Source organism: Bufo bufo, chromosome 1 (genome assembly GCF_905171765.1).
Source record: "Bufo bufo chromosome 1, aBufBuf1.1, whole genome shotgun sequence".
Taxonomy (NCBI): Eukaryota; Metazoa; Chordata; class Amphibia; order Anura; family Bufonidae; genus Bufo; species Bufo bufo.
In genome coordinates, this window is record NC_053389.1 from 710,946,962 (window position 1) to 710,972,279 (window position 25,318).

The 25,318-nt window shown below is 44.7% G+C and overlaps 1 protein-coding gene across 2 annotated transcripts in view; it reads right to left on the reverse strand.

The window, feature by feature from the left end:
- Positions 1-778: 778 nt before the first annotated feature.
- The window catches only part of ADAMTS17 (ADAM metallopeptidase with thrombospondin type 1 motif 17), a 259,822-nt gene continuing 235,282 nt past the window's right edge, over positions 779-25,318 (reverse strand). For both annotated transcript variants that reach the window (XM_040414242.1, XM_040414241.1), the window contains 4 exons: positions 8,088-8,292; positions 4,137-4,289; positions 2,529-2,706; positions 779-1,799 (listed from right to left, as the gene is read on the reverse strand). In XM_040414242.1, the coding sequence (XP_040270176.1) occupies positions 1,648-1,799; positions 2,529-2,706; positions 4,137-4,289; positions 8,088-8,292 (688 nt within the window). In that variant the 3' untranslated portion in view covers positions 779-1,647. The remainder of the gene's footprint in view (positions 1,800-2,528; positions 2,707-4,136; positions 4,290-8,087; positions 8,293-25,318) is intronic.

Here is a 25,318-nt window from a genome sequence, read left to right on the forward strand (position 1 = left end):
TTAAAGGGGTTCTCCAAGATTTACATATTGATGACCTATCCTAACGAGGTCCGACTCCCGCCAACCATGCCGATCAGCTGTACAAAGAGGCAGCGGTGCTCAGTGAGCACTTTGGCCTCTTCCTAGGCCATGTGAAGTCACGTTCATCGGTCACATGGCCTAGGCGCAGCTCAGTCCCATTCAAGTGAATAGAGCTGAGCTGCAATACCAAGCACAGCCGCCATACAATGTACATGAATGGATCCACAGGATTTACTTTATGCTGTTAAAAACAAAGCAGGGCGCACCATAGGGTAATACCGTTGGTAGACAGATAAAATAAATGGTTCCAGTACAGGGCTTACCTTTTGTGGTTGTGCTATCTGTAGGCACAACTCTAGTAAAAGCTTGTCAATACATGTGATGGAGTCACGGTTCGCTGGTGGATCTGCAGCCGCGGAGGGATGACTTCTTGTCGGAGATCCCTGAAGTCTCCAAGAAGTGATAGGATACAGAGGTAAAGAGATAAAATATCCCAGGGCGCAAGAATCCAATCCAGATAGTTGTAGTAAATAGAAAACTTATTTATTGCAGAAGTACAACGCGTTTCGGGGAGTAGTTCCCCTTCATCAGGTACATATGCAGTGTTATGTACCTGATGAAGGGGAACTACTCCCCGAAACGCGTTGTACTTCTGCAATAAATAAGTTTTCTATTTACTACAACTATCTGGATTGGATTCTTGCGCCCTGGGATATTTTATCTCTTTACCTCTGTAGCCATACAATGTACAGCACTGCACTTGGTAAGCTGCCAGGAGGCTGCAACACTTACTGGAATGCTGTAGCCTCTTAAAACAGCTGATTGCCAGGGGTGTCGGGAGTCGGACCCCCGCCGATCTCATATTGATGGCCTACCCTATCACAGGCTACAAAACTGTAAAATCTGCCAGCATATAGTTTCAAAGTAAAAATTACAAGGAAAAGAACTATAAATGAGTGGTGTATTCTAGAAGACACATCCCTCTCTTCTGGCACATTACACAGTAAACGGCAAGTTGCGTCCCCCATATTCACATTTTACAACAGTAAAACCTAATGGATTTACTGTTATGTCTAATGTTCATGGTGTGAATTTACCCAGACAAAAAAAAATAACTAGTGAAGGTGTAGATGTAGACATGTAGCTTTTGTTAAAGACATAGGTTGTCATCAGTATGCACCATTTGTGCAAATATCCAGTACTCACTAAGCACCATAGTACGGGCCAGTGCTTTGTATCAAGCACCACTTTACAGTTGATTTCTTAGCACAGCAGATTAACCTAGTGTGCAACTGGCACCCATGAAAAGAATGTCATTTTGCATCTCATTTTCAATTTTTGAGCAAACCATTAAAATACATCACAGTTTCTCCAGCCTGCCTGATTTGCCTGAGAATAGGTTTGCGTAATTCAGATTAAGTCATTTAGCGTGATCCAAGAGATACCCAATGAAGCTTGAGAACAAACTCGACAGTATACAGTGTATCTGCCACTTGTTCTTTGATTTCAGATCTGACAACCTGGGTCCCCTGGCATCAATCACCCAGCACCATTGTGTTCAAGTCTTGTTTGGTATCGTAGCACTGCTGTTCTGTGTTGCAATGCTTGGTTCAGCGCTGTGGGTCACTAGCTTTGTGGCTGCAGTTGGGTAGCGTAGAAGTCCCTGCATGTCTGGCAGCAGCGCTGGTACCACCGCATGTCCTGGCACAGATTTTTTTCTCGAATAACCCTGCAGTAGACTGTCCATTGGTCACCTGTACACTTGTAAGTCAGGGCAGCTGTAAGAAAATAATCAAAATAATTAAGAGAATGGTATATCACAGACCTTTAGCAATGGTAAAGCTTCAGTATAAATTAAAGGGGTTGTTTGCGTTATTTTTTTGTACTTTGCATGTTTCTAACTAATTAAGTGGTTTACCATTGACTTACTTCATCTGCAGTGGCTCCTTTCTGAGATTTCACTGAGGGTCACATGACCTGTGATGTCAGCTTCTCTCCCTGCTCTAATGATGTCTACACAAGCCTAGTCTGTGTCTGTGCATGTCACTCTGCTGGCCACGCCCCCTGCACTGCTGCTGCTGTCTGCCCTGTGTCTCCGCCCACTGGATTCTTCAGTTAAGTTTAAGCCCTTCTACCACCAGCAGCACAGATTCAGGGCTGGAGACTTTGCTGAGCAGCTGCAGGCAGTGAACTTGATAGACATGTTGTCTTTTCAACCTATGTAACTAATTGCAGTGCCACATAAGCAGAGCTCATAGCCAGGTAACAATGCCCAAACAGTTATGTAGTAATGGCGTAATGCCCATAAAATAGTGCCAGTCAGACAGTATGCTCAAAAGTGCTGTCAGCAACAGTCCAATATTACAGATTGCTTGTCTACAGATTTATTTCCCAACATCTGTCTCTACTATAAGATGGTTTGGAAGTATGAATTAAAACCCAGTGTCCATCCTACATCAGCTTAACAACCAACAATATAACAAGGGAAATCTTTCCATATTACTAACCAAGTCTGGGCGATGTGATGGTGTTGGCATTCACTTTTTCATTACAGGCTTCTTGGTGACATTGCCTGTAGGCCACTGGCTTGAATAAGAAGGAACATTCATTTCCATGACGGCCGGTCACCTTGTGCATACACTGTACCACTCGAGACTGCAAGCCTTTCCCACAGGTGGAGGAGCACTGCAAGTGGAAAATATTGGGGTGACAAGGGAACTCCACTAGCATGATACAAATGAAACATATTCACGTGTGAAAAGAAAAGAGTCAAAGTTAACACCCATGTGAAGTACAGTAATACAACCCTATGTTCCCTGTTATCAGCCAGTTCAGGCTGACTTGTATTATTAAAGGGGTTGTGCCATGATTCATGTAAAAAAATGAAAATCATACATAATCTAGAAAAAGACAACCTCTTTCTAACAAAGCTAGAACCAGCCCTGTACCTTATTGTTCCAATTGTTCTGCTAGATTTATTTCCAGCTGGCAGCTTTCGGTGTGTGTCCTTTCTCAGTGGGTGTGGTATTTCTGCTGCAGTTGATGGAACTGAGCATGTGCTTCCACATCAGTGAGCAGGACAGAGAAATTTGAAAAAGTGCAAACAGCAGGAGGCGCTATACAGATAGCTATAATAAATGTTTAATCACATGCAATTACAAAAGTAGTCAGAATCAGGTGCTGGTTTGAAAACTGCAGAATATTATTTGTGGGACAACCCCTTTAAATATGAATGTAAATCGAGAGGGAGTCTAGAAAAATTCCTGACACTATTATCACTACTTTATGACACTTATCACCAGGTTTAGGAACCTCCAGAGACATTTACATACATACATGTGAAACTCGAAAAATTTGAATATTGTGCAAAGTTCATTTATTTCAGTAATGCAACTTAAAGGTGAAACTAATATATGAGATAGACTCATTACATGCAAAGCGAGATATTTCAAGCCTTTATTTGTTATAATTTGGATGATTATGGCTTACAGCTTATGAAACCCCAAAGTCACAATTTTGAGGTACCCTTTTGCTCAGGGGGTATGAATTAATTAGCTGACTAGAGTGTGACACTTTGAGCCTAGAATATTGAACCTTTTCACAAAATTCTAATTTTAAGCTGCATTAATGCAATTACTTTTAATTTGTATTACTGAAAAAAATGGACTTTTGCACGATATTCCTATTTTTCGAGTTTCACCTGTATGTGATATGGTGCACTGACGACAGATCAGTCGACAGATCTTTGAAAACAGCCTAAGCTGTACCTTTTAAATCTTTAAACTTTAGTTTTAACGTCCCTTTAAATGGGAATTATTGGGATGTTCTTAATCAATTATGCATTTGTAATCGCAAAGATCTGTCATCCATGCACCATTTTTGGAGCTGACCCAAGTTCACAGCAAGGAACCTAACAACTAAGTGAGAATTAGATGTCGTGAATGTTCTTCTTAAGGACCTCAGTGACGTCAGTGTTTTTCACATTTAATAGGCAACACATGTGCTTTAAAGAAGAGACCACTTGCTGTTTCAGCATTATTGCTTTACAATTCAATAAGTTACGCATGCAAATTTCTTCATGAAATGAGTCTATGAACATTCTGTGATCTACTAACTTTGGACCAGTCTCCAGTCTTCCACTCATAGCAGCCAGTGTAGTCCTCACATTCTTCCTCCTCTCTTGGCATTGTTGTGGAATCACATTTACCCCTGGTATTGGTGCAGGATATTCGTCTCTTCTTGGTGCCTCGGCCACAGTCAGAAGAGCACTAAAATACATGTATATAAGTGGAGTGATGTAACTGATGAGCACTTAAAAAAAGGGGGTTGACCTCCACATTGACAAATGACTCTCCTAACATGTCTTACAGTAAATAACTGTTTTTCCCATGAAACACCGTTGTGCTATTCTACTACTGGAAATGCATAAAAAAAACTGGGCATCACCATTCCCCTTTGCCAATGGGGAGTGTCCTTACGCAGTCTTGTCCCCTTTGCCCCCTCCATCAATAACAAATGTAGCTGTCCTAGTGGAGGGTACCCTACATTAGAACACTTCTTTCCATGAAGGTACGGCAAGGTCAAGGCATCATTGCAGTAAGGCTTCAGGATCTATAGAATAGGTCCATATAGTGCTGAATGTCCATCTGAATGAGGACTAAACCCTTGACTTTTGTGTTGCATAAAGGCAGCGGGCTATCTATGGTGTGAGGATGCATCCAACAACCCTTCAAATGTCAGCTTCCTAGACCCCTTTGAACGCAGTTATACCTGCATGTTTAGGTTTTCGGTATAGTAGGGTTCTAAACACATAAATTTTATTCAAATCATATTACAAAAAATGTACAAAAAATATCACACCAAGAAAGAGTTGTTGGACTCAAATAAAACATTGTATGTGTGAATGTAATGATGATATACGTAAGTGATTACAATATTAGAACAAAGGATATTTATTGGGAAAAACTGTACAATTGAAAGGAGGCTCTAGAACCCTGTTGGGTCACCTCTAGCCTTGTTACAAGATGAGATACAGTTGGACATGGAGGTATACGGGTTCTTTATGATATCCTGCGACAATTTTGACCACATATGTTGCAGCTGGACCTGTAGATCCTGCACACTTGTAGGTTTCCGAACATGGTATCCTAGCTGGTCCAATAAATGCTCGATTTGGCAGTAAATTGGGTGACTGGGCCGGCCAAGGAAGTGTTGTAATCTGGTAGATACTTTACTTGGAAACCCTTGATGTGTGGGTGAGCATCTTGCTGATAAATATATATCGCTGACCTGTTAGTGTCCCTCGTATCACTACTAGGGCTGACCGACTGTGGCTCCCCAGATCATCACACCAGCAGTTGGGGCAGTGTGTTGCTGCACAACAAAGGCAGAATTGAAGCATCAAACCTGACCGTCGGTGGATTCCAAACCTGGATACAGTTTTATTCTGTAGCATTTCAGGTTCCTTCACAGCACCACTGCAAACAAAGGCTGGCTGTCAATGGCAGGGCACATAATGGATGCCGTGACACCAAATTTGCTTCTGCTAAGCCAGTGTTTCCCAACCAGCGTGCCTCCAGCTGTTGCAAAACTACAACTCCCAGCATGCCCGGACAGCCTTTGGCTGTGCAGGCATGCTGGGAGTTGTAGTTTTTCAACACCTGGAGGCACACTGGTTGGGAAACACTGTGCTAAGCAACTGGAAATGGTCCAGGTGAAGACAGGGGTGTGTGATGAAGGTGCCACATGTGTATAAATGGTGGACAATAAGATAGTGGGAGCTGCTCATGCTTTTTGGTGGATCAATTGATCCTCTCTCCTGGTGATCTGTCTGAGCCATCTGGAGCTTGTTCACCATGTGTGCATGCTCTCATGTAACCGCTGTTCCCAACACCTCCTATCAGCTACGCTACAGGTGAAACTCCAAAAATTAGAATATTGTGCAAAAGTCCATTTATTTCAGTAATGCAAATTAAAAGGAATTGCATTAATGCAGCTTAAAATTAGAATTTTGTGAAAAGGTTCAATATTCTAGGCTCAAAGTGTCACACTCTAGTCAGCTAATTAGTCCATACCTCCTGAGCAAAGGGGACCTCAAAATTGTGACTTTGGGGTTTCATAAGCTGTAAGCCATAATCATCCAAATTATAACAAATAAAGGCTTGAAATATCTCACTTTGCATGTAATGAGTCTATCTCATATGTTAGTTTCACCTTTTAAGTTGCATTACTGAAATAAATGAACTTTGCACAATAGTCAAATTTTTCAAGTTTCACCTGTAGGTCAGAACAGCCTAGATGGCGGGCAATCATAGAAACAACTATCCTGCTTCTCTCAGTCTGATGATGCGCCCCTCTAAAAGTCTGTAAATTGTGGCAAAATGTCTTTGAATGCGATGTAGAGGCATGTTTAGCAGTCAACAATCTCTTGACAAGAGGTACACTACCCAAAGGTAGCCTCTGAGAGCCTTTTTATAGACCAGCAGGGAAAGCACTTTTGGAACCAGTGTCTAATCAGACTACACCTGTAATCATTTACAGTGTACATGTCTGCCTGAGACATAACGGCAGGTCGTGTTTTGCAGCAATCAGACATTTCTATCTCTGTGCATTATTTATTTATTTTGTCAATGAGTGTAGTACATAGATAGCATATAATTGGCCCTGAGGTATGCAGAATTTGATCTGTGAGCTGAACTGACTGAACAGTGGCCAACAAGAAAAATAAACCCTCTAATCAAAGCAGCAGCAAAAGTATTTGATATTTGGAAATCATCCATTTTATATTTTATAAGCCGTGACTTATTGACCTTCAGTCGGAAGTAATTCCTTAATAATGAATATAAAGCAGCAGAACCCACTTGTGCCCACTTTAAAGCAGAATCATTCATTCATTGGGAATGTGACTCCATCCTAGTGCCTGGCATCTAAACTGACCTAGGTCTAAATGTAAGACTAGTCCATTTTGGTCTGAGTTCACATCTGTGCCAGGTTTCCCACTTTCTGTTCTGTTCCAGGAGCATAAACAAAAAAATATCAGCACTGGATCATATGACGGGAACAAACAGCACCCGACGGACCCCACTGATTATAATGGGTTCTGCTAGGCTTCCATCAGGGAGCCTGACATTTTACTGAACAAAGTAGTGCAGTATGCTATGCTACAGTTTTTTAATGGAACCTCCAACTCATGTGGATACAGCCTAAGGCCTCATGCACACTACCGTTCAATTTTCTGCGGTCTGCAAAACACAGAAGCCGCCCGCAATTTGCGGAACGGAACAGGCGGCCCATTGTAGAAATGCCTATTCTTGTCCGCAAAATGGACAAGTATAGGACATGTTATATTTTTTTTGCGGGGCCACGGAACGGAGCAACGGAGGTGGACAACACACGGAGTGCTGTCCGCATCTTTTGCAGCCCCATTGAAGTGAATGGGTCCGCACCCGAGCCGCAAAAACTGCGGCTTGGATGCGGACCAGAACAACGGTTGTGTGCATGAGGCCTAACAGGGTTAAAGGAACACTAAACATCAAATGCACAAAAAAAAATTACAAATATCCAAGCACTTCCTCCCTTCATCTTATCCTTTCCTTTAATCCTACTGTATATTCTATTACAAATAAAACTGTGAAATATATACCGTAAATTAATCTTCTTTGCATGTCCCAGGAGCTCAGCCATAACCTTCTCTTATCAATAAAGTTCAATGCTGTCCTATTGCGTTTTTTGGCATCATTTTTACAAATCCAAGCAATTTGCAACACTTTTGAGAAATTCATATCAAAGACGTGTGAATATATCATTGTAGGGTCAACTTTTAAGATAAAAACCAGAATGTTATTGGTAACCTGCATCGTTTCTTAGGACACTTCTACGTCCTCCACCCCAGCTCACAGTTATCAGTAATCCATAGCATGGAAATGGAACTTGGGACATTTAAGAGATGATTTACTCTAGAGGGTGAAGGGTCGGTTATGCTAAAAAAAATACACATTTTATGTTGAGCATTTAAACAATGACATCAAGCTCCAACTTAGACGACTGTAATGTTATTGAATCCATACCTTTGACCACTCTGAAGCCTCCCAGATAGACAGGCAGTCTTGACCTTCACACATCTGTCTGGTTTCTGGTTTGGGTCCTGTGCAGTAGATATCCCGGGTGTTGACATAAGTGCCATTCTGCAGCTGGAATACACAGGACACTTCCCTCTGCTGAAAGCCTCTTTCGCAGGTGGCTGAGCACTGACCCCATGAACCTGTCATCCATCTGAGGAATGAAAGTCAGGATTACATTGTCTACAGATCACAATGAAACTTTAGCGGATAAAGATGGTAGTGAACTTTTCTCAAGATCCATGTAATTAAAGCGTAATCTAATTATAATGGGTTGCTACGCAACTTGTGGAAGTAGTCCGGGAAAATACTCCTAAAGGGCAGGAGATGCCCTGCAACAACCCCATCAGGCGTGTAAGTGCGGGTTCACAGCACCGTTATGGATTCCGTTTTTGTTTTCCGTTATAATCATGTTAAAATAATGGAGTCCATATGATGGAAGTCAAAACGGAAGCCTTTAAGAGGTATTCCGTTTTGATCCCTCATAATAGAAGTCTATGGGGAGCATAACGGATCCGTCCTGGTTTCAGTTATGCAGGACTGGACTCCTGCATAATGGAAACCAGGACGGATCCGTTCTGCTGCCCATAGACTTGTATTATGAAGGATCAAAACAGAATGCGCCATTCAGCGCATGGCAAGGGAGAGCATCGGAGCATGAAATACATATCAAGGGGGCTGCCTGTGTGAAAATGGGGGTATGTCTGGATTCTGCTTTGAACCTGGAAAACCCCTTTTTAAGGGTTCGGTCATACTTGGTGGGTCCGCAGCCGTAGCGTGAAATCTGCCAGGATTCTACAACAGCTAAATCTGCAGCAAGCAGGGCAGAATTTGTCAATGAGATACTGCAGATTAGTGGCGTCATAACAAAGAGCGAAATCCGAGTAAACATTCGCAACATAAACCGGCATGCTGTGGATATAAAATCTGCGCCGCATGTCAAGTTTAGTACGGATTGTTGCAAAAAATCTCAGCCACTTTGCTGCTACTGCAAACACTGCAGATTTTCAACATGCACTTCCACTGCGGAAAAAAAGCTTTTACACCACATTTGGCCATAACCTTATAGCGACCTGCACACAGGTGTGAGATGTCGTGCAGAAATTCTCCACAAACTTCCATGCAGATTTCTGTGTGAATTCCCACTATGTCTTAGGGCTCATGCACACGAATGTATTTTCTTTCCGTGTCCATTCCGTATTTCCGTTCCGTTGAAAGATTGTACTGCGTATGTCTTCTGTATCCGTTCCGTTTTTGCGGAACCATCTATTGAAAATTTTATGCCCAGCCCAATTTTTTCTATGCAATTACTGTACACTGTATATGCCATACGGAAAAACGGAACGGCACAGGAAACACTACTGACGGAACGGCACAGGAAACACGTTTTTGTAGATGGGAAAAAATACTGCGTGCAGGACTTTTTTCCATCTAAAAACCGATCTCAGACGGAAATGGGTCAAACAGATGCCAAATGTGCATAACTGATGCACAGGATCCATTTTTTCCCATTATTTTTCAGTTTTTCTGACGGATCAGAAGAACTGAAAAATAATGGTCATGTGAACTCTCACTTATAGGCCTCATGCGCACGCCCGTGCCGTTTTTTGCGGTCCGCAAAACACGGAAGCCGCCCGTGTGCCTTCCGCAATTTGCGGAACGGGCGGCCCATTCTAGACATGCCTATTCTTGTCCGCAAAATGGACAAGAATAGTACATGCCACATGGAGTGCTGTCCGCATCCTTTGCGGCCTCATTGAAGTGAATGGGTCTGCACCCGAGCCGCAAAAACTGCGGCTCGGATGCGGACCAGAACAAAGGTTGTGTGCATGAGGCCATAGTGTAACAGTTGAAATTTAATAGCACTCAACTCACAGCCACAAGATCTGGTGATAACACGTCCTCCAGGCTCTCGAGGTGAGAGGAATATTTTGTATTTTTTTCTTATATTTTTATCCCAGAAAATTGTTGTACAGGGCTTAATAAATCTCCTGGGTCAGTGTCGGGGTAGATGGTTAGCATTACTGGTAAAGCTATTCCCTTATCTTCTAATATTCAGTGCCGGCTTTATAACGGACTGAACACCTTTTATAGTCTGGCGATGAAAAGTGAGGCGGCGTCACAGGACACACAATACCAGAACTTTCTTTTCATCTCTGCTTTTCATAAAATGTCACAGACTGTCCACCTGCCACTGGAGACCAGTGAATTTTTCCAGATGCCACATAACCCTTTGTATGCTGGAAGCGTCCGTTTTCTCAGATGCAGAGGTGGTTTCCTGATGGATCAGTGACTGAAGCCATGCTCCTCTCTGCATGTGAACGGTCTCCTGTCCCAGGAGCGTAGTAAAAGCCAGCCACTTACCATGTGCCACTTCTGCACTGTGTCACATAAAACTTTATGGAGTAAATGGCTGAGAAGAAGACAACCCATTTTACCAACATATTCTGGAACGCTGCCCCTAAAGAGAACACAGGATGGCGAGTGGGACGTATAATAAAATATGTTAGGGATAATGTATCGCATCGAGTCATAATTTAATGGCCATTGTGTCTGGTTAGTGTAAGGTAATGAGTCGATATGACAACTGGGAGTGCAGCTCCACTGAAGCGTATTGCTTGGTATACAGGCTCCTCCATCTATTTTCTATACGGGATGTGGAATGGATCAAGAACTTCTCCTCAGTCTTCTCGTGGTTGGAAGAGGGCATCTTATGGCTAAACTGTAACTTAGGAACCACTTTAATGGTATGTCCACACACGAGGTGACTTGCAGCAGCAAAATCCGCAACCAACCCACTGAGTTAGGCCTCATGCACACGACCATATTTTGTTTCCGTGTCCGTTCCGTTTTTTTTGCGGATAGGATGCGGACCCATCGCATCAGTATGTCCATTCCGTTGCTCCGCAAAAAAAAATTGTTCATGTCCTATTTTTTTCTAGTTTGCGGACAAGGATAGGCATTATTACAATGGATCCGCAAAAAAAACGGATGCCATACGGAACGTCATCAGTTTTTTTGGCGGATCCGCAATTTTCGGACCGCAAAACACATACAGTCATGTGCATGTAGCCTAATACACAGATTTGCTGTGGATCTGTCATGGATTTCATTGCGAAGGTAGCAATCTGCAGCGTTCTGCACATTTAAAATCCAGACTCAATTTAGGCCATGATTACACAGCAAATTTCCCTCGTGGAATTTGGCCAGCTTTCCGCACCAAGATGCGCCTGGATTCTGTTTTCACACCACCTCCCATTGTTTTCAATGGGACATCCACGAAAAAATTTAATAAACATCACCACAGCATTTTCAATTTTGGTGCAGATTCTGCGGGGAAATTCCCATGGGAGACCTAAAAACCACATTAATATCCACGTGAAAGATGCACCCAAAAGGCGTCAAACTGAAAACCACATTAGGGTACAGCCACACGGTAAAGTTTCTGCATGCAGTTTTGGAAGCCTAAACCAGGAGTGAATTAAAAAAAGAGAATTATTTATATTTGTGCTTTATATTTTCTCTCCTTTTAATATCCACTTCTGATTTTGGCTTTTAAAACTGCTTGCGGAAAAAGCATGACATTTTTATGTGGATTTCTCACTTAAATTTTCAGTGTGCCAATACAACAATGTGAACATACCCCCAGGCCGAGTCCATACGTGAATGAACAGCTGCGGATCTGCCCTCACAGATTTTTATGCAGAGTTGTACAGTGCTGGCAAAGTGGATGAGAACTTTTAAATTCTCATCCATATGCGTACAAAATATGCGAAAGATTTTTCCGCTGAATTTTCAGTCGCTTGTGAAACTAGCCTTAGGCCTCATCTACACTTCTGTTTTTCACGGACAGCACATGTACCCATTGATTTCCATGTGTCTGTTTACACATCTGCATTATTTAACTGACCGTGGATCAGTTGGGTGAATGGGTGTGGTTCACAGTCTGGCTTTGTTCACATTGCACTGGCTGTCCTGCTAGGCGGTTGTGTGGAAGCTGGATTACATCACCTTCAGACCGTGTTCACACCATAGTTAGCGTAGTGGTAGGACCCTTTGCCATGCTGAGTGACCTTGACGTGGTGCATGAAGGGCTCCGATATTTTCCTGACAGGAATATATTGGCGAAAGTCTCAGCTTTTAATATCTGCATTTATAACTAGCCAGTATAGTCAGTGGCATATCCGTGTGATGCATTTTTTTGCTATATGATTGTATTTACATCCGCACAATGCTCCGTTTTGTGTAGGATGTCCTTGTGGTGCATGTGGACCGCGCCGACATCCTCCACCGTATGCATTTTTTGCTGGGGATAGTCGTTTGCTGCGGTCCACATGCGGTGGGGCTGCTCCCCCAATGAAAAACACGCTACAGTGTTAGGGGCTGAGCAGCTCCTCCAGAATTGCCACTATATTTCTGTGTTTTTGTCTTGTTTTATATGTAGTGTATATGCCTTTACCTGGCATTCAAACACTTTTATGCACCTGGTGACCTCCATCACATGGTCTGATATGGGTGTGGTTCACAGTCTGGCTTTGTTCACATTGCACTGGCTGTCCTGCTAGGCGGTTGTGTGGAAGCCTGGCTGTGAGCTGGATTACATCACCTTCAGACCGTGTTCACACCATAGTTAGCGTAGTGGTAGGACCCTTTGCCATGCTGAGTGACCGTGACGTGGTGCATGAAGGGCTCCGATATTTTCCTGACAGGAATATATTGGCGAAAGTCTCAGCTTTTAATATCTGCATTTATGACTAGCCAGTATAGTCAGTGGCATATCCGTGTGGTGCATTTTTTTGCTATATCAGTAAAAAAATCACGGAGACTTGCACTTCTTTGGTCCGTGAAGTCTATGGGTCTCTGAAAATCACAGACACAACACAGATGGCATCTGTGGTGCGTCCGTTTTTTCTGGAAGACAGATAAGAAATGCTCTTGAAATTAATTTTCAGCTGAGCAACGTCCGTGCATTACAGATGAGACACAGGTTAAATAAGGATGTTTTTTTCACGTACGTAATACTCACACGGAAATGTGAAAGAGGCCTTGGGGCTATTACCAACAAACGTAAGGGCTATGTGCCCATATTGCGGACCACAATGCTGCGGATTGACTTGAATGGGTCCATGATCCACAAGATATCATCAAAGATAGGACAAGTGCTATCTTTTGCAGAGCGGAGGCACGGATCAGAAGCCCACCGTGCCTCTGCACCACAAAAGATAAGACATGTCCTATCTTTGTGAACATGTCCTATCTTGCGTTCAGTACGCTCTGGTGTGAACCCAGCGTAAATGTTTGTGGGCATGAGCTTTTAGGGTGGGTTCACACCTGAGCGTATTGGGTATGCGAATTTTACAGGCGTTTTTATCAGGCGTTTTTGTATTTAGGAAATGCTCGTAATACGCGCGTTTGTGTGATTGACAACAGAGGCATCCAATGAAAAACTGTCTGGATGACGCTGTTATGTGGGGGATCTGTGGATGACTCTGTTATGTGGGGGATCTGTAAAGGACACTGTTATGGGGGATCTGTGGAGGACACTGTTATGTGGGGGATCTGTGGAGGACACTTATGGGGATCTGTGGAGGACACTGTTATGGGGGATCTGTGGAGGACACTGTTATGGGGGATCTGTAGAGGACACTGTTATGGGGGATCTGTGGAGGACACTGTTATGGGGGATCTGTGGAGGACACTGTTATGGGGGATCTGTGGAGGACACTTTTATGGGGGATCTGTGGAGGACACTGTTATGGGGGATCTGTGGAGGACACTGTTATGGGGGATCTGTGGAGGACAATGTTATGGGGGATCTGTGGAGGAAATTGTTATGGGGGATCTGTGGAGGAAACTGTTATGGGGGATCTGTGGAGGACACTGTTATGGGGGATCTGTGGAGGACACTGTTATGGGGGATCTGTGGAGGACACTGTTATGGGGGATCTGTGGAGGACACTGTTATGGGGAATCTGTGGAGGACACTTATGGGGGACCTGTGGATGACGCTGTTATGTGGGGGATCTGTGGAGGACACTGTTATGGGGGATCTGTGGAGGACACTGTTATGGGGGATCTGTGGAGGACACTGTTATGGGGGATCTGTGGAGGACACTGTTATGGGGGATCTGTGGAGGACACTGTTATGGGGGATATGTGGAGGACACTGTTATGGGGGATCTGTGGAGGATACTGTTATGGGGGATCTGTGGAGGTCAGTGTTATGGGGGATCTGTGGAGGACACTTATGGGGGACCTGTGGATGACGCTGTTATGTGGGGGATCTGTGGAGGACAGTGTTATGGGGGATCTGTGGAGGACACTGTTATGGGGGATCTGTGGAGGACACTGTTATGGGGGATCTGTGGAGGACACTGTTATGGGGGATCTGTGGAGGACACTGTTATGGGGGATCTGTGGAGGACACTGTTATGGGGGATCTGTGGAGGTCAGTGTTATGGGGGATCTGTGGAGGACACTTATGGGGGACCTGTGGATGACGCTGTTATGTGGGGGATCTGTGGAGGACACTGTTATGGGGGATCTGTGGAGGACACTGTTATGGGGGATCTGTGGAGGACACTGTTATGGGGATCTGTGGAGGATACTGTTATGGGGGATCTGTGGAGGACACTGTTATGGGGGATCTGTGGAGGACACTGTTATGGGGGATCTGTGGAGGACACTGTTATGGGGGATCTGTGGAGGACAGTGTTATGGGTGTCTTCTTTCCATTTTGGAAAGAAGACACCCCAAGGTATTTCTTGATGAGCATAGTGAGTTCATGGAAGTTTTTATTTTTTGTCACAAGTTAGTGGAATATGAGACTTTGTAAGAAAAAAAAAAATCATCCTTTTCCGCTAACTTGTGACAAAAAATAAAAAATTCGAGGAACTCGCCATGCCCCTCATGGAATACCTTGGGGTGTCTTCTTTCCAAAATGGGGTCACTTGTGGGGTAATTATACTGCCCTGGCAATTTAGGGGCCCTAATGTGTGGGAAGTAGTTTGAAATCAAAATGTGTAAAAAATGACCTGTGAAATCCTAAAGGTGCTCTTTGGAATGTGGGCCCCTTTGCCCACCTAGGCTGCAAAAAAGTGTCACACATCTGGTATCGCCATACTCAGGAGAAGTTAGGCAATGTGTTTTGGGGTGTCTTTTTACATATACCCATGCTGGGTGAGAGAAATATCTCGGCAAAAGACAACTTTTCCCATTTTTTTTATACAAAGTTGGCATTTGACCAAGATATTTATCTCACCCAGCATGGGTATATGTAAACTGACACCCCAAAACACATTCCGCAACTTCTCCTGAGTACAGCGATACCACATGTGTGACACTTTTTTGCAGCCTAGATGCGCAAAGGGGCCCACATTCCTTTTAGGAGGGCATTTTTAGACATTTGGATTCCAGAGTTCTTCTCACGCTTTAGGGCCCCTAAAATGCCAGAGCAGTATAAATACCCCACATGTGACCCCAATTTGGAAAGAAGACACCCCAAGGTATTCAATGAGGGGCATGGCGAGTTCATAGAAATTTTTTTTTTTGGCACAAGTTAGCGGAAATTGATTTTTTATTTTTTTTTTCTCACAAAGTCTCCCTTTCCTCTAACTTGGGACAAAAATTTCAATCTTTCATGGACTCAATATGCCCCTCACGGAATACCTTGGGGTGTCTTAAAATGGGGTCACATGTGGGGTATTTATACTGCCCTGGCATTTTAGGGGCCCTAAAGCGTGAGAAGAAGTCTGGAATATAAATGTCTAAAATTTTTTACGCATTTGGATTCCGTGAGGGGTATGGTGAGTTCATGTGAGATTTTATTTTTTGACACATGTTAGAGGAATATGAGACTTTGTAAGAAAAAACTAAAAAACCAAAAAAATAAATAAAAAATTCCGCTAACTTGTGACAAAAAAAAAATAATCTTCTATGAACTCGCCATGCCCCTCAAAAGTGATCTTTTTATAGCGCCGCAGCGATTTTACGGTGTTTTTGCAGTGATCATTAAAAAGAAAATTTCTGTCACTGCGGTGGGGCGGACTGAACGCAAGTGTGCGCACAAGATCAGGCCTGATCGGGCGAACACTGCGTTTTTTGTAGAGCCTATGGAACAGGTCCTATTCTTGTCCGCAATTGCAGACAAGAAAAGGCATTTTCTATATAGTTCTGGCAATGTGCGGATCCGCAAAATGCGGAAAGCACATTGCCGGTGTCCGTGTTTTGCGGATCCGCGGATATGGGGTGATCACCCCCCTGTAAGGCTCCATTCAGACATCCGTACGTGTTTTGCGGATCCGTGGATCCGCAAAACACATACTGACGTCTGAATGGAGCCTTACAGGGGGGGTGATCAATGACAGGGGGTGATCAGGGAGTCTATATGGGGTGATCAGGGGGTAATAAGGGGTTAATAATTGACAAGGGGGGGTGTAGTGTAGTGGTGATTGGTGCTACTTACAGAGCTGCCTGTGGTCTCTGGTGGTCGATCCAAGCAAAAGGGACCACCAGAGGACCAGGTAGCAGGTATATTAGACGCTGTTATCAAAACAGCGTCTAATATACCTTTTAAGGGGTTAAAAAAATATTTATACTGCCCTGGCATTTTAGGGGCCCTAAAGCGTGAGAAGAAGTCTGGAATATAAATGTCTAAAAATTTTTACGCATTTGGATTCCGTGAGGGGTATGGTGAGTTCATGTGAGATTTTATTTTTTGACACATGTTAGAGGAATATGAGACTTTGTAAGAAAAAAATAAAAAACCAAAAAAAAATTCCGCTAACTTGTGACAAAAAAAAAAAAAATCTTCTATGAACTCGCCATGCCCCTCAAAAGTGATCTTTTTATAGCGCCGCACCGATTTTACGGTATTTTTGCAGTGATCATTAAAAAAAAAATTTCTGTCACTGCGGTGGGGCGGACTGAACGCAAGTGTGCGCACAAGATCAGGCCTGATCGGGCGAACACTGCGTTTTTTGTAGAGCCTATGGAACAGGTCCTATTCTTGTCCGCAATTGCAGACAAGAAAAGGCATTTTCTATATAGTTCTGGCAATGTGCGGATCCGCAAAATGCGGAAAGCACATTGCCGGTGTCCGTGTTTTGCGGATCCGCGGTGTCCGTGTTTTGCGGATTCGCGGATATGGGGTGATCACCCCCCTGTAAGGTTCCATTCAGACCTCCGTACGTGTTTTGCGGATCCGTGGATCCGCAAAACACATACTGACGTCTGAATGGAGCCTTACAGGGGGGTGATCAATGACAGGGGGGTGATCAGGGAGTCTATATGGGGTGATCAGGGGGTAATAAGGGGTTAATAATTGACAAGGGGGGGTGTAGTGTAGTGGTGATTGGTGCTACTTACAGAGCTGCCTGTGGTCTCTGGTGGTCGATCCAAGCAAAAGGGACCACCAGAGGACCAGGTAGCAGGTATATTAGACGCTGTTATCAAAACAGCGTCTAATATACCTTTAAGGGGTTAAAAAAATCGCATCTACAGCCTGCCAGCGAACGATCGCCGCTGGCAGGCTGCAGATCCACTTGTTTACCTCCGGTTCCTGTGAACGCGCGCTCCTGTGCGTTCACAGGAAATCTTGCCTCTCGCGAGATGACGCGCCGGCGCGTCCAGGAGGAATGAATCGACCGCCTCCGGAACGCAATCCTGCGTTAGGCGGTCCAAAGGCGGTTAATGTCATTTACATATCTCTCTTATTTACTCCAGTTTTTCTTTCCCTTATCTTTCCTTACACATTAGCAACATGAATCCCTCACAAGAACAACCGACTAGTCAACCCATGCCGGTTAACTATGAAGTAGTAACCACGGAGTCCATCCAACATATGGTGGACCAATCTGTTTCTAGATCAGTATCAGTGGCCATACAATCTGCCATGGTTTCTCTCCAAGACTCCATTTCAAAATCTCTTTCTTTAGTAATAGACCAAAGAACACCTCAGGTCTACCCGTCTACCCCTTCAGATAACTTCCTTTCCGCAGAAGATTCCATCACGGAATTAGCTAAAGGATTCAAAAAATCAGGCAAGATTGCCAGAAAGAGGAGGTTCTGTAGCGACCCTAATATCCCCAATATTTCTAAAACCCAGACCATGAGGACGGGTCAAATACCCAATGAAAACCCGCATATTTTAAGCGGTAATGATAAAGGTGGCGAAAAATCACACAAAAGACCCTCCGCCCGGGAGGAGACTAATAGCTGGGCTATGACAGCCAGTAAGAGGGCTAAGAATATCTCTTACAAAGAAATGTCTTCCATATCCCCTTCCAGTGAGTCTGACTCTGACTCGGAAGACGGATTGCCTTTTTATTCTGAAGAGGACTCATCAGATAATCCTGAAGAGTCAGTCCCAACTATCCAGCTCTCGGACTCCCTAATACTAGATAGTCAGGGCATTCCCTTTTTCAGCCCTGACCAAATAAAACACCCCAGATCTGGGGAGTGGGTTCCCCACTCTCAAATCTCAAAATTATTATCTTTATGGGTCAACAAATCCCTAGACAAAGCTTCCAGGAATAAATTGATAGTGGAGTGTCCCGAGACCTACCCTGCCTCAGAAAATTTCCCAGACTCCGGAATTAGACCCCATCATCACCAAATACCTAAATAAAACGGGTAGAAATCCCAAAAGAGGCCTGGACAGATCATTCAAATGATGTCAAGACAAACTCCAAGACCTATTAGGACTTTCCGAACAAGTGGCTGCTACAGGCCAACCAGTAGATGCTGCAGTACTCCGCGGCTGGGCCCAAAGAGCCATATGCTTCTTCGGCAATATTAATTCTGCCATCAGCGCAGAGAGAAGACAAAATATCTTAATGAAGCTGGACCCACAGCTTTCTCACCTGGCTAACTCAGAACCAGATTCCTCGGCAGCCAGGACGCTACTGCAGGCCTGGTTGCCATGGTTACTTAGCAATATTACAATATTAGAAGCATCATACTTACCTGCTGCGCTGTCTGTGACCGGCCGGGAGCTCCTCCTACTGGTAAGTGACAGATCATTAAGCAATGCGCCACACAAACCTGTCACTTACCAGTAGGAGGAGCTCCCGGCCGGTCACAGACAGCGCAGCAGGTAAGTATGATGCTTCTAATATTGTAATATTGCTAAGTAACCATGGCAACCAGGCCTGCAGTAGCGTCCTGGTTGCCATGGTTACCGATCGGAGCCCCAGCGATTAAACTGGGACTCCGATCGGAACTCTCCGCTGCCACCAATGATCGGGGGGAGAGGGGAGGCCGCACACTGGCCACCAATGATATTAATACAATAGAGGGGGGGCCTCACACTGGCCACCAATGATAATACAATAGAGGGAGGGAGCGGGGGGCCGCACACTGGCCACCAATGATATTACAATAGAGGGGGGGCCGCACGCTGGCCACCAATGATATTACAATAAAGGGAGGGGGGGCCGACGGAGGCCGCACACTGGCTACCAATGATATTACAATAGAGGGAGGGAGGGGGGGCCGGGGGAGGCCACACACTGGCCACCAATGATATTACAATAGAGGGAGGGGGGGGGGCGACGGAGGCTGCACACTGGCCACCAATGATATTACAATAGAGGGAGGGGGGGGGCGCACTGGCCACCAATGAAATTAAAACTGGGGAGGGAGGGGGGTCTGCCCCCTGCTGCCTGGCAGCCCCTGATCTCTTATAGGGGGCTATGATATGCACAATTAACCCCTCAGGTGCAGCACCTGAGGGGTTAATTGTGCGGATCACAGCCCCCTGTAAGAGATCGGATGCTGCCAGGCAGCAGGGGGCAGTCATGTACACAGTTCGTAGTATATTCTAACTAGAAGCGTCCCCATCACTATGGGAACGCCTCTGTGTTAGAATATACTGTCGGATATGAGTTTTCACGCACACTGGCCACCAATGATATTACAATAGAGGGAGGGGGGGGGCCGGGGGAGACCGCACACTGGCCACCAATGATATTACAATAAAGGGAAGGAGGGGGGGGCGAGGGAGGCCGCACACTGGCCACCAATGATATTACAATAGAGGGAGGGAGGGGGGGCCGGGGGAGGTCGCACACTGGCCACCAATGATATTACAATAGAGCGGGGGGGGGGGGGGGGGGCGCACGCTGGCCACCAATGATATTACAATAAAGGGAGGGAGGGGGGGCCGACGGAGGCCGCACACTGGCCACCAATGATATCACAATAGAGGGAGGGGGGGCCGGGGGGGGGGGGGCCGCACACTGGCCACCAATGATATTCAAACTGGGGAGGGAGGGGGGTCTGCCCCCTGCTGCCTGGCAGCCCCTGATCTCTTACAGGGGGCTATGATACGCACAGTTAACCCCTTCAGGTGCGGCACCTGAAGGGTTAATTGTGCTGATCACAGCCCCCTGTAAGAGATCGGGTGCTGCCAGGCAGCAGGGGGCAGTCATGTACACAGTTCGTAGTATATTCTAACTAGAAGCGTCCCCATCACTATAGGAACGCCTCTGTGTTAGAATATACTGTCGGATCTGAGTTTCACGATGTAACTTAAATCCGATGGTATATTCTAACATAGAGGCGTTCCCATGGTGATGGGGACGCTTCAAGTTAAAATATACCATCGGATTGGAGAAAACTCAGATCCTATGGTATATTAACTCCTGACTTTACATTGAAAGTCAATGGGGGACGGATCCGTTTGCAATTGCACCATATTGTGTCAACGTCAAACGGATCCGTCCACATTGACTTGCATTGTAAGTCAGGACGGATCCGTTTGGATCCGCACGCCAAGGCGGACACCAAAACGACTTTTTTTTCATGTCCGTGGATCCTCCAAAAATCAAGGAAGACCTACGGACGAAAAAACGGTCACGGATCACGGAAAAAAAACGGTCGTGTGCATGAGGCCTTATCAAATAGATTTCCTATCCCCTCCATCCCAAAACCACATACCTCAACCAATACTCTTCTCTACCACAGACCAAAACCTCATAGAATCAGAGATAAAAGATCTCTTCTACAAAGGAGCCATCATCCAAGTTCCCCTCCTATCACCGGGTTTCATCAGCAACATCTTTCTAGTAAAAAAGAAAGATGGGGGTCACAGACCGGTCATAAATTTAAGAACCCTCAACGACTTTGCAACTTACCATCACTTCAAGATGGAGGGAATCCATCTTCTCAGGGACTTGTTACTCCCTCAGGATTGGCTCATAAATATAGACCTAAAAGACGCCTATCTTACTGTTCCTATACACTCTCCCCATCAATCTTACCTACAATTCTTTTGGAACGACCAAAAATGGCAATTTACTTGCCTCCCATTCGGCCTATCATCGGCCCCTTGGTGCTTCACCAAGCTAATGAAACCAGTGATCTCATCATTAAGATCCCGGGGTGTACTTCTAATCATCTATTTGGATGACATCCTAATTATGGCACAGTCCCTTCCTCTAATTCGACTTCATGCACAGTGGACATTATCCCTTCTCACCAATCTGGGGTTCCTAATCAATTCCAAGAAATCCATTCTTTCCCCATCCAAGGAAATATAATTTCTAGGTTTCAATATAAATACTGTTTCCGCTCTCCTGAGTCTTCCTACCAGGAAACTCTCCCTGATTCGGAAGGAAATCCAATCAGTATTAAACAAACATTTGGTATCCCTACGCACTATTGCACGGATAGTAGGACTGTTATCGGCCTCCATACAAGCCATCTTTCCTGCCCCCTTACACTACAGGGCCCTTCAACGACTCATGGCACAACATCTACGGGAAGGCCTACAATATTTCAACAAACTTTCCCTATCTCCAGAAGCCAAAGAAGAACTTCTATGGAGGCTCCAACACATCCAGATCTGGAATGGTAAAATGATATTCAATTCCTTACCAGATCTGGTCCTAGAATCAGACGCCAGTCAATCAGGCTGGGGCGCTCGTTGCGGCCCTTATTCCTCAGGAGGGAAATGGTCAGAAACAGAATCTCTCCTACACATCAACTGCTTGGAGCTCCTGGCAGCTTCATTCGCTCTTAAGAGCTTTGCGAAAGACAAGTCACACTGCTTTATCCTACTGCGTATGGACAATATTGCCGCAGTACAGTACATCAATCGTTTAGGGGGCACCACTTCCAAAATGTTGAGCGACATTGCCAAGGATTTTTGGCCTTTCTGCTTGGACAAGGACATTACCCTGAAAGCAGAATACATTCTGGGTTTGATCAATTCGGTTGCCAATTGGAACTCCTGATACCTATCGGAATCCAGCGACTGGCAACTGAATCCTCTCCTTTTACAACAAATCAACAACTTATGGGGTCCCCTCCACATGGATCTATTTGTGTCACGACTAAACACCCAACTACCTATCTTTTTCAGCTGGCGCCCAGATCCGGATGCTCTGGCCATGGATGCCCTTCGCCAAATCTGGCCACAGAGACGCCTTTACGCTTTTCCCCCCTTCGCTTTAATCCCCAGAGTTCTGCTTCAGACGATATCCCAGAGATCCACATTAGTGATCATCACTCCTTGGTGGCCGTCTCAAACATGGTTCCTCACTCTACTCAGCCTGGCCATAGATATTCCAAGAATTCTCCCACTTTCCCAGGATCTCCTCCAAGATCCTTTAGGACATCCTCACCCTCTGATCTTGTCGGGACACCTATCATTAGTAGCCTGGTTGATCTCAGGCAATCAAGATTCGATCACGGCCTTTCACAATCTACTCTCGACATCCTCTCTGACGCATGGGCACCAGGTACCAGAAAGGCTTATAGATCAGCCTGGAAAATTTGGCTTCATTGGTGCTCTCAACGGAACTTGGATCCCGTTCATGCATCTATTACCCACATCTTACATTTTTTATCCGCATCCTTTGAATCAGGAAAAGCCTATAGAACCATAAACCTTTACCGATCTGCCATATCATCGGAACATACCCCCGTTAACTCCATCCCTGTTGGTAAACACCCGATGGTCTGCAGACTTATGAAGGTCATACGTTTTAGGAATCCCCCTGAGCCTAGATATCATTCTACTTGGGATATTACCCTCCTCCTAAACCTCTTCTCATCTTGGAAAGACAACGAACACCTATCTCTAAAACTACTTTCCTTTAAACTCACGGTTCTCTTATGTCTCATCTCTATTAAGAGAGTCTCAGACGTCAGAGCGTTGGACATCTCTAACAGATCTTTTACCCCTAACGGAGTAACCTTCCCGTATTGTTAGACGAGCCAAAACCAATCTGGCTCGGCTATTTCCGTCGGCCCCATCGAAATGAATAGGGGCGGTGGACGCTTCTACCCAGCTTTCCCCTCCCATAATAAATTATGTGTTGTCCGTTGTCTAAAGACATATGAACTTATGACCCAAACTCTACACACCCCTCATGCGTCCCAACTTCTTATCTCTTTTCGTAAACCACATCTTCCGGGATCCTCTCTTACGCTACCCAGATGGGTTAAGCTCACCATGCAGATGGCTGGGATTAACACATCAATCTTTGGTGCCCATTCAGTTCGAGGCGCAGTATCCACTAAAGTATTCCAAAAAGGAGGCTCCCTCTCTGATATTCTGAAGGCCGCAGACTGGTCTTCAGAATCCACTTTTAAAACGTTTTATTTCAAACCTGACTCTCATGTCTCTATGTCTATGTTATGAATCTTTATTACTTAGCTTTAAACTTGCACAATGAGAGCCTCCTGTTGCAATAAAATTGAAGATTTTCCTAGCTATTGTAACGGAAAATATAGATTCTCCTTCTCTATGGCTGAGGAGATCAAAGGTGTGGATTAGCCTGCCCTTCCTCCTCAGCTGCAGAGTTAACCCCTTCAGTACTACTCACACATCCATAGCCCTTCCTTAGTGCTATGTTTGGGGACCTGTGTGACCAGTGAATGTCATTTACAAAATGATCCAAACATGAAGTAGACATATGGGAAATGTAAAGTAAACTATTCTAGGAGGTATTACTGTCTGTTTTAAAAGCAGAGAAATAGAAATTTAGAAAATTATGAATTTTTCCAAATTTTTTGTAAATTTGGTATTTTTTTATAAATAAAAATGAAATATTTTGACTCAAATTTACCACTGTCATAAAGTACAATGTGTGACGAGAAAACAATCTCAGAATGGCTTGGATAAGTAAAAGTATTCCAAAGTTATTACCACATAAAGTGACACATGTCAGATTTGCAAAAAATGGAAATGGCAGGGTCCTTAAGGGGTTAAAGCTGTTATCCCATTAGACAATGGGGGCATATCGCTAGGATATGCTCCCATTGTCTGATAGGTGCGGGTCCCACCTCTGCGCATGCGCCCTCCATTCATTTCTATGGAGCCGCCGAAAATAGGCGAGCGCTGGCTCGGCTATTTCCGTCGGCCCCATCGAAATGAATAGGGGCGGTGGACGCGAATGGCGGTGCGCTCCCATTCACTTCAATGGGAGAGGCGGGGAGCTGCGCCTGGTGGTGGACGGACCCGGGAAACCCGGAGTCCTCCAGCCACAACTCTCCCCGGCTCCGTTCTCCTTGTAGGACCCGCACCTATCAGACAATGGGGGCATATCCTAGCGATATGCCCCCATTGTCTAAGATGGGATAACCCCTTTAAAAACTGCAACAAAAAATGCATGTGTGTTTCCATCCTAGTTGGTTGAAAGAAAAAGGAAAAAGTCTGGTACCGTGTTAGCCAATAGAAAACTAGTTTAGTGCTCTCGTTAAGAGAAACAAAGTATTGCAGGTTAAAAGGTATCAAACCTGCAATACTTTGTTTCTCTTAATGAGAGCACTAAACTTGTTTCCATCCTAATCATGGGCATAACTATAGCCATAGCACTTGCTATGGAGCCCAGAGATTGGGAGAGCCCAAACAGATTCAAGAACATTGTACATTTTTGTTGGGAATAAACATATGGCGGCTTTTTGCTATAATGTGCGTTTTCTGACATATGGTGTTATTATACAGTATAGTACATGACTTTAAATGTGATCCAACAGCAGATTTGTACCTATGACACTGGCTGACTTGTTACATGTGCGCTTAGCAGCTGAAGTCATCTGTGTTGGTCCCATGTTCATATGTGCCAGCATTGCAGAAAAAAATAATGTTTTAATATATGCAAATGAGCCTCTAGGAGCAATGGGGGTTTTGCCGTTACACCTAGAGGTTCAGCTCTCTCTGCAACTGCTGC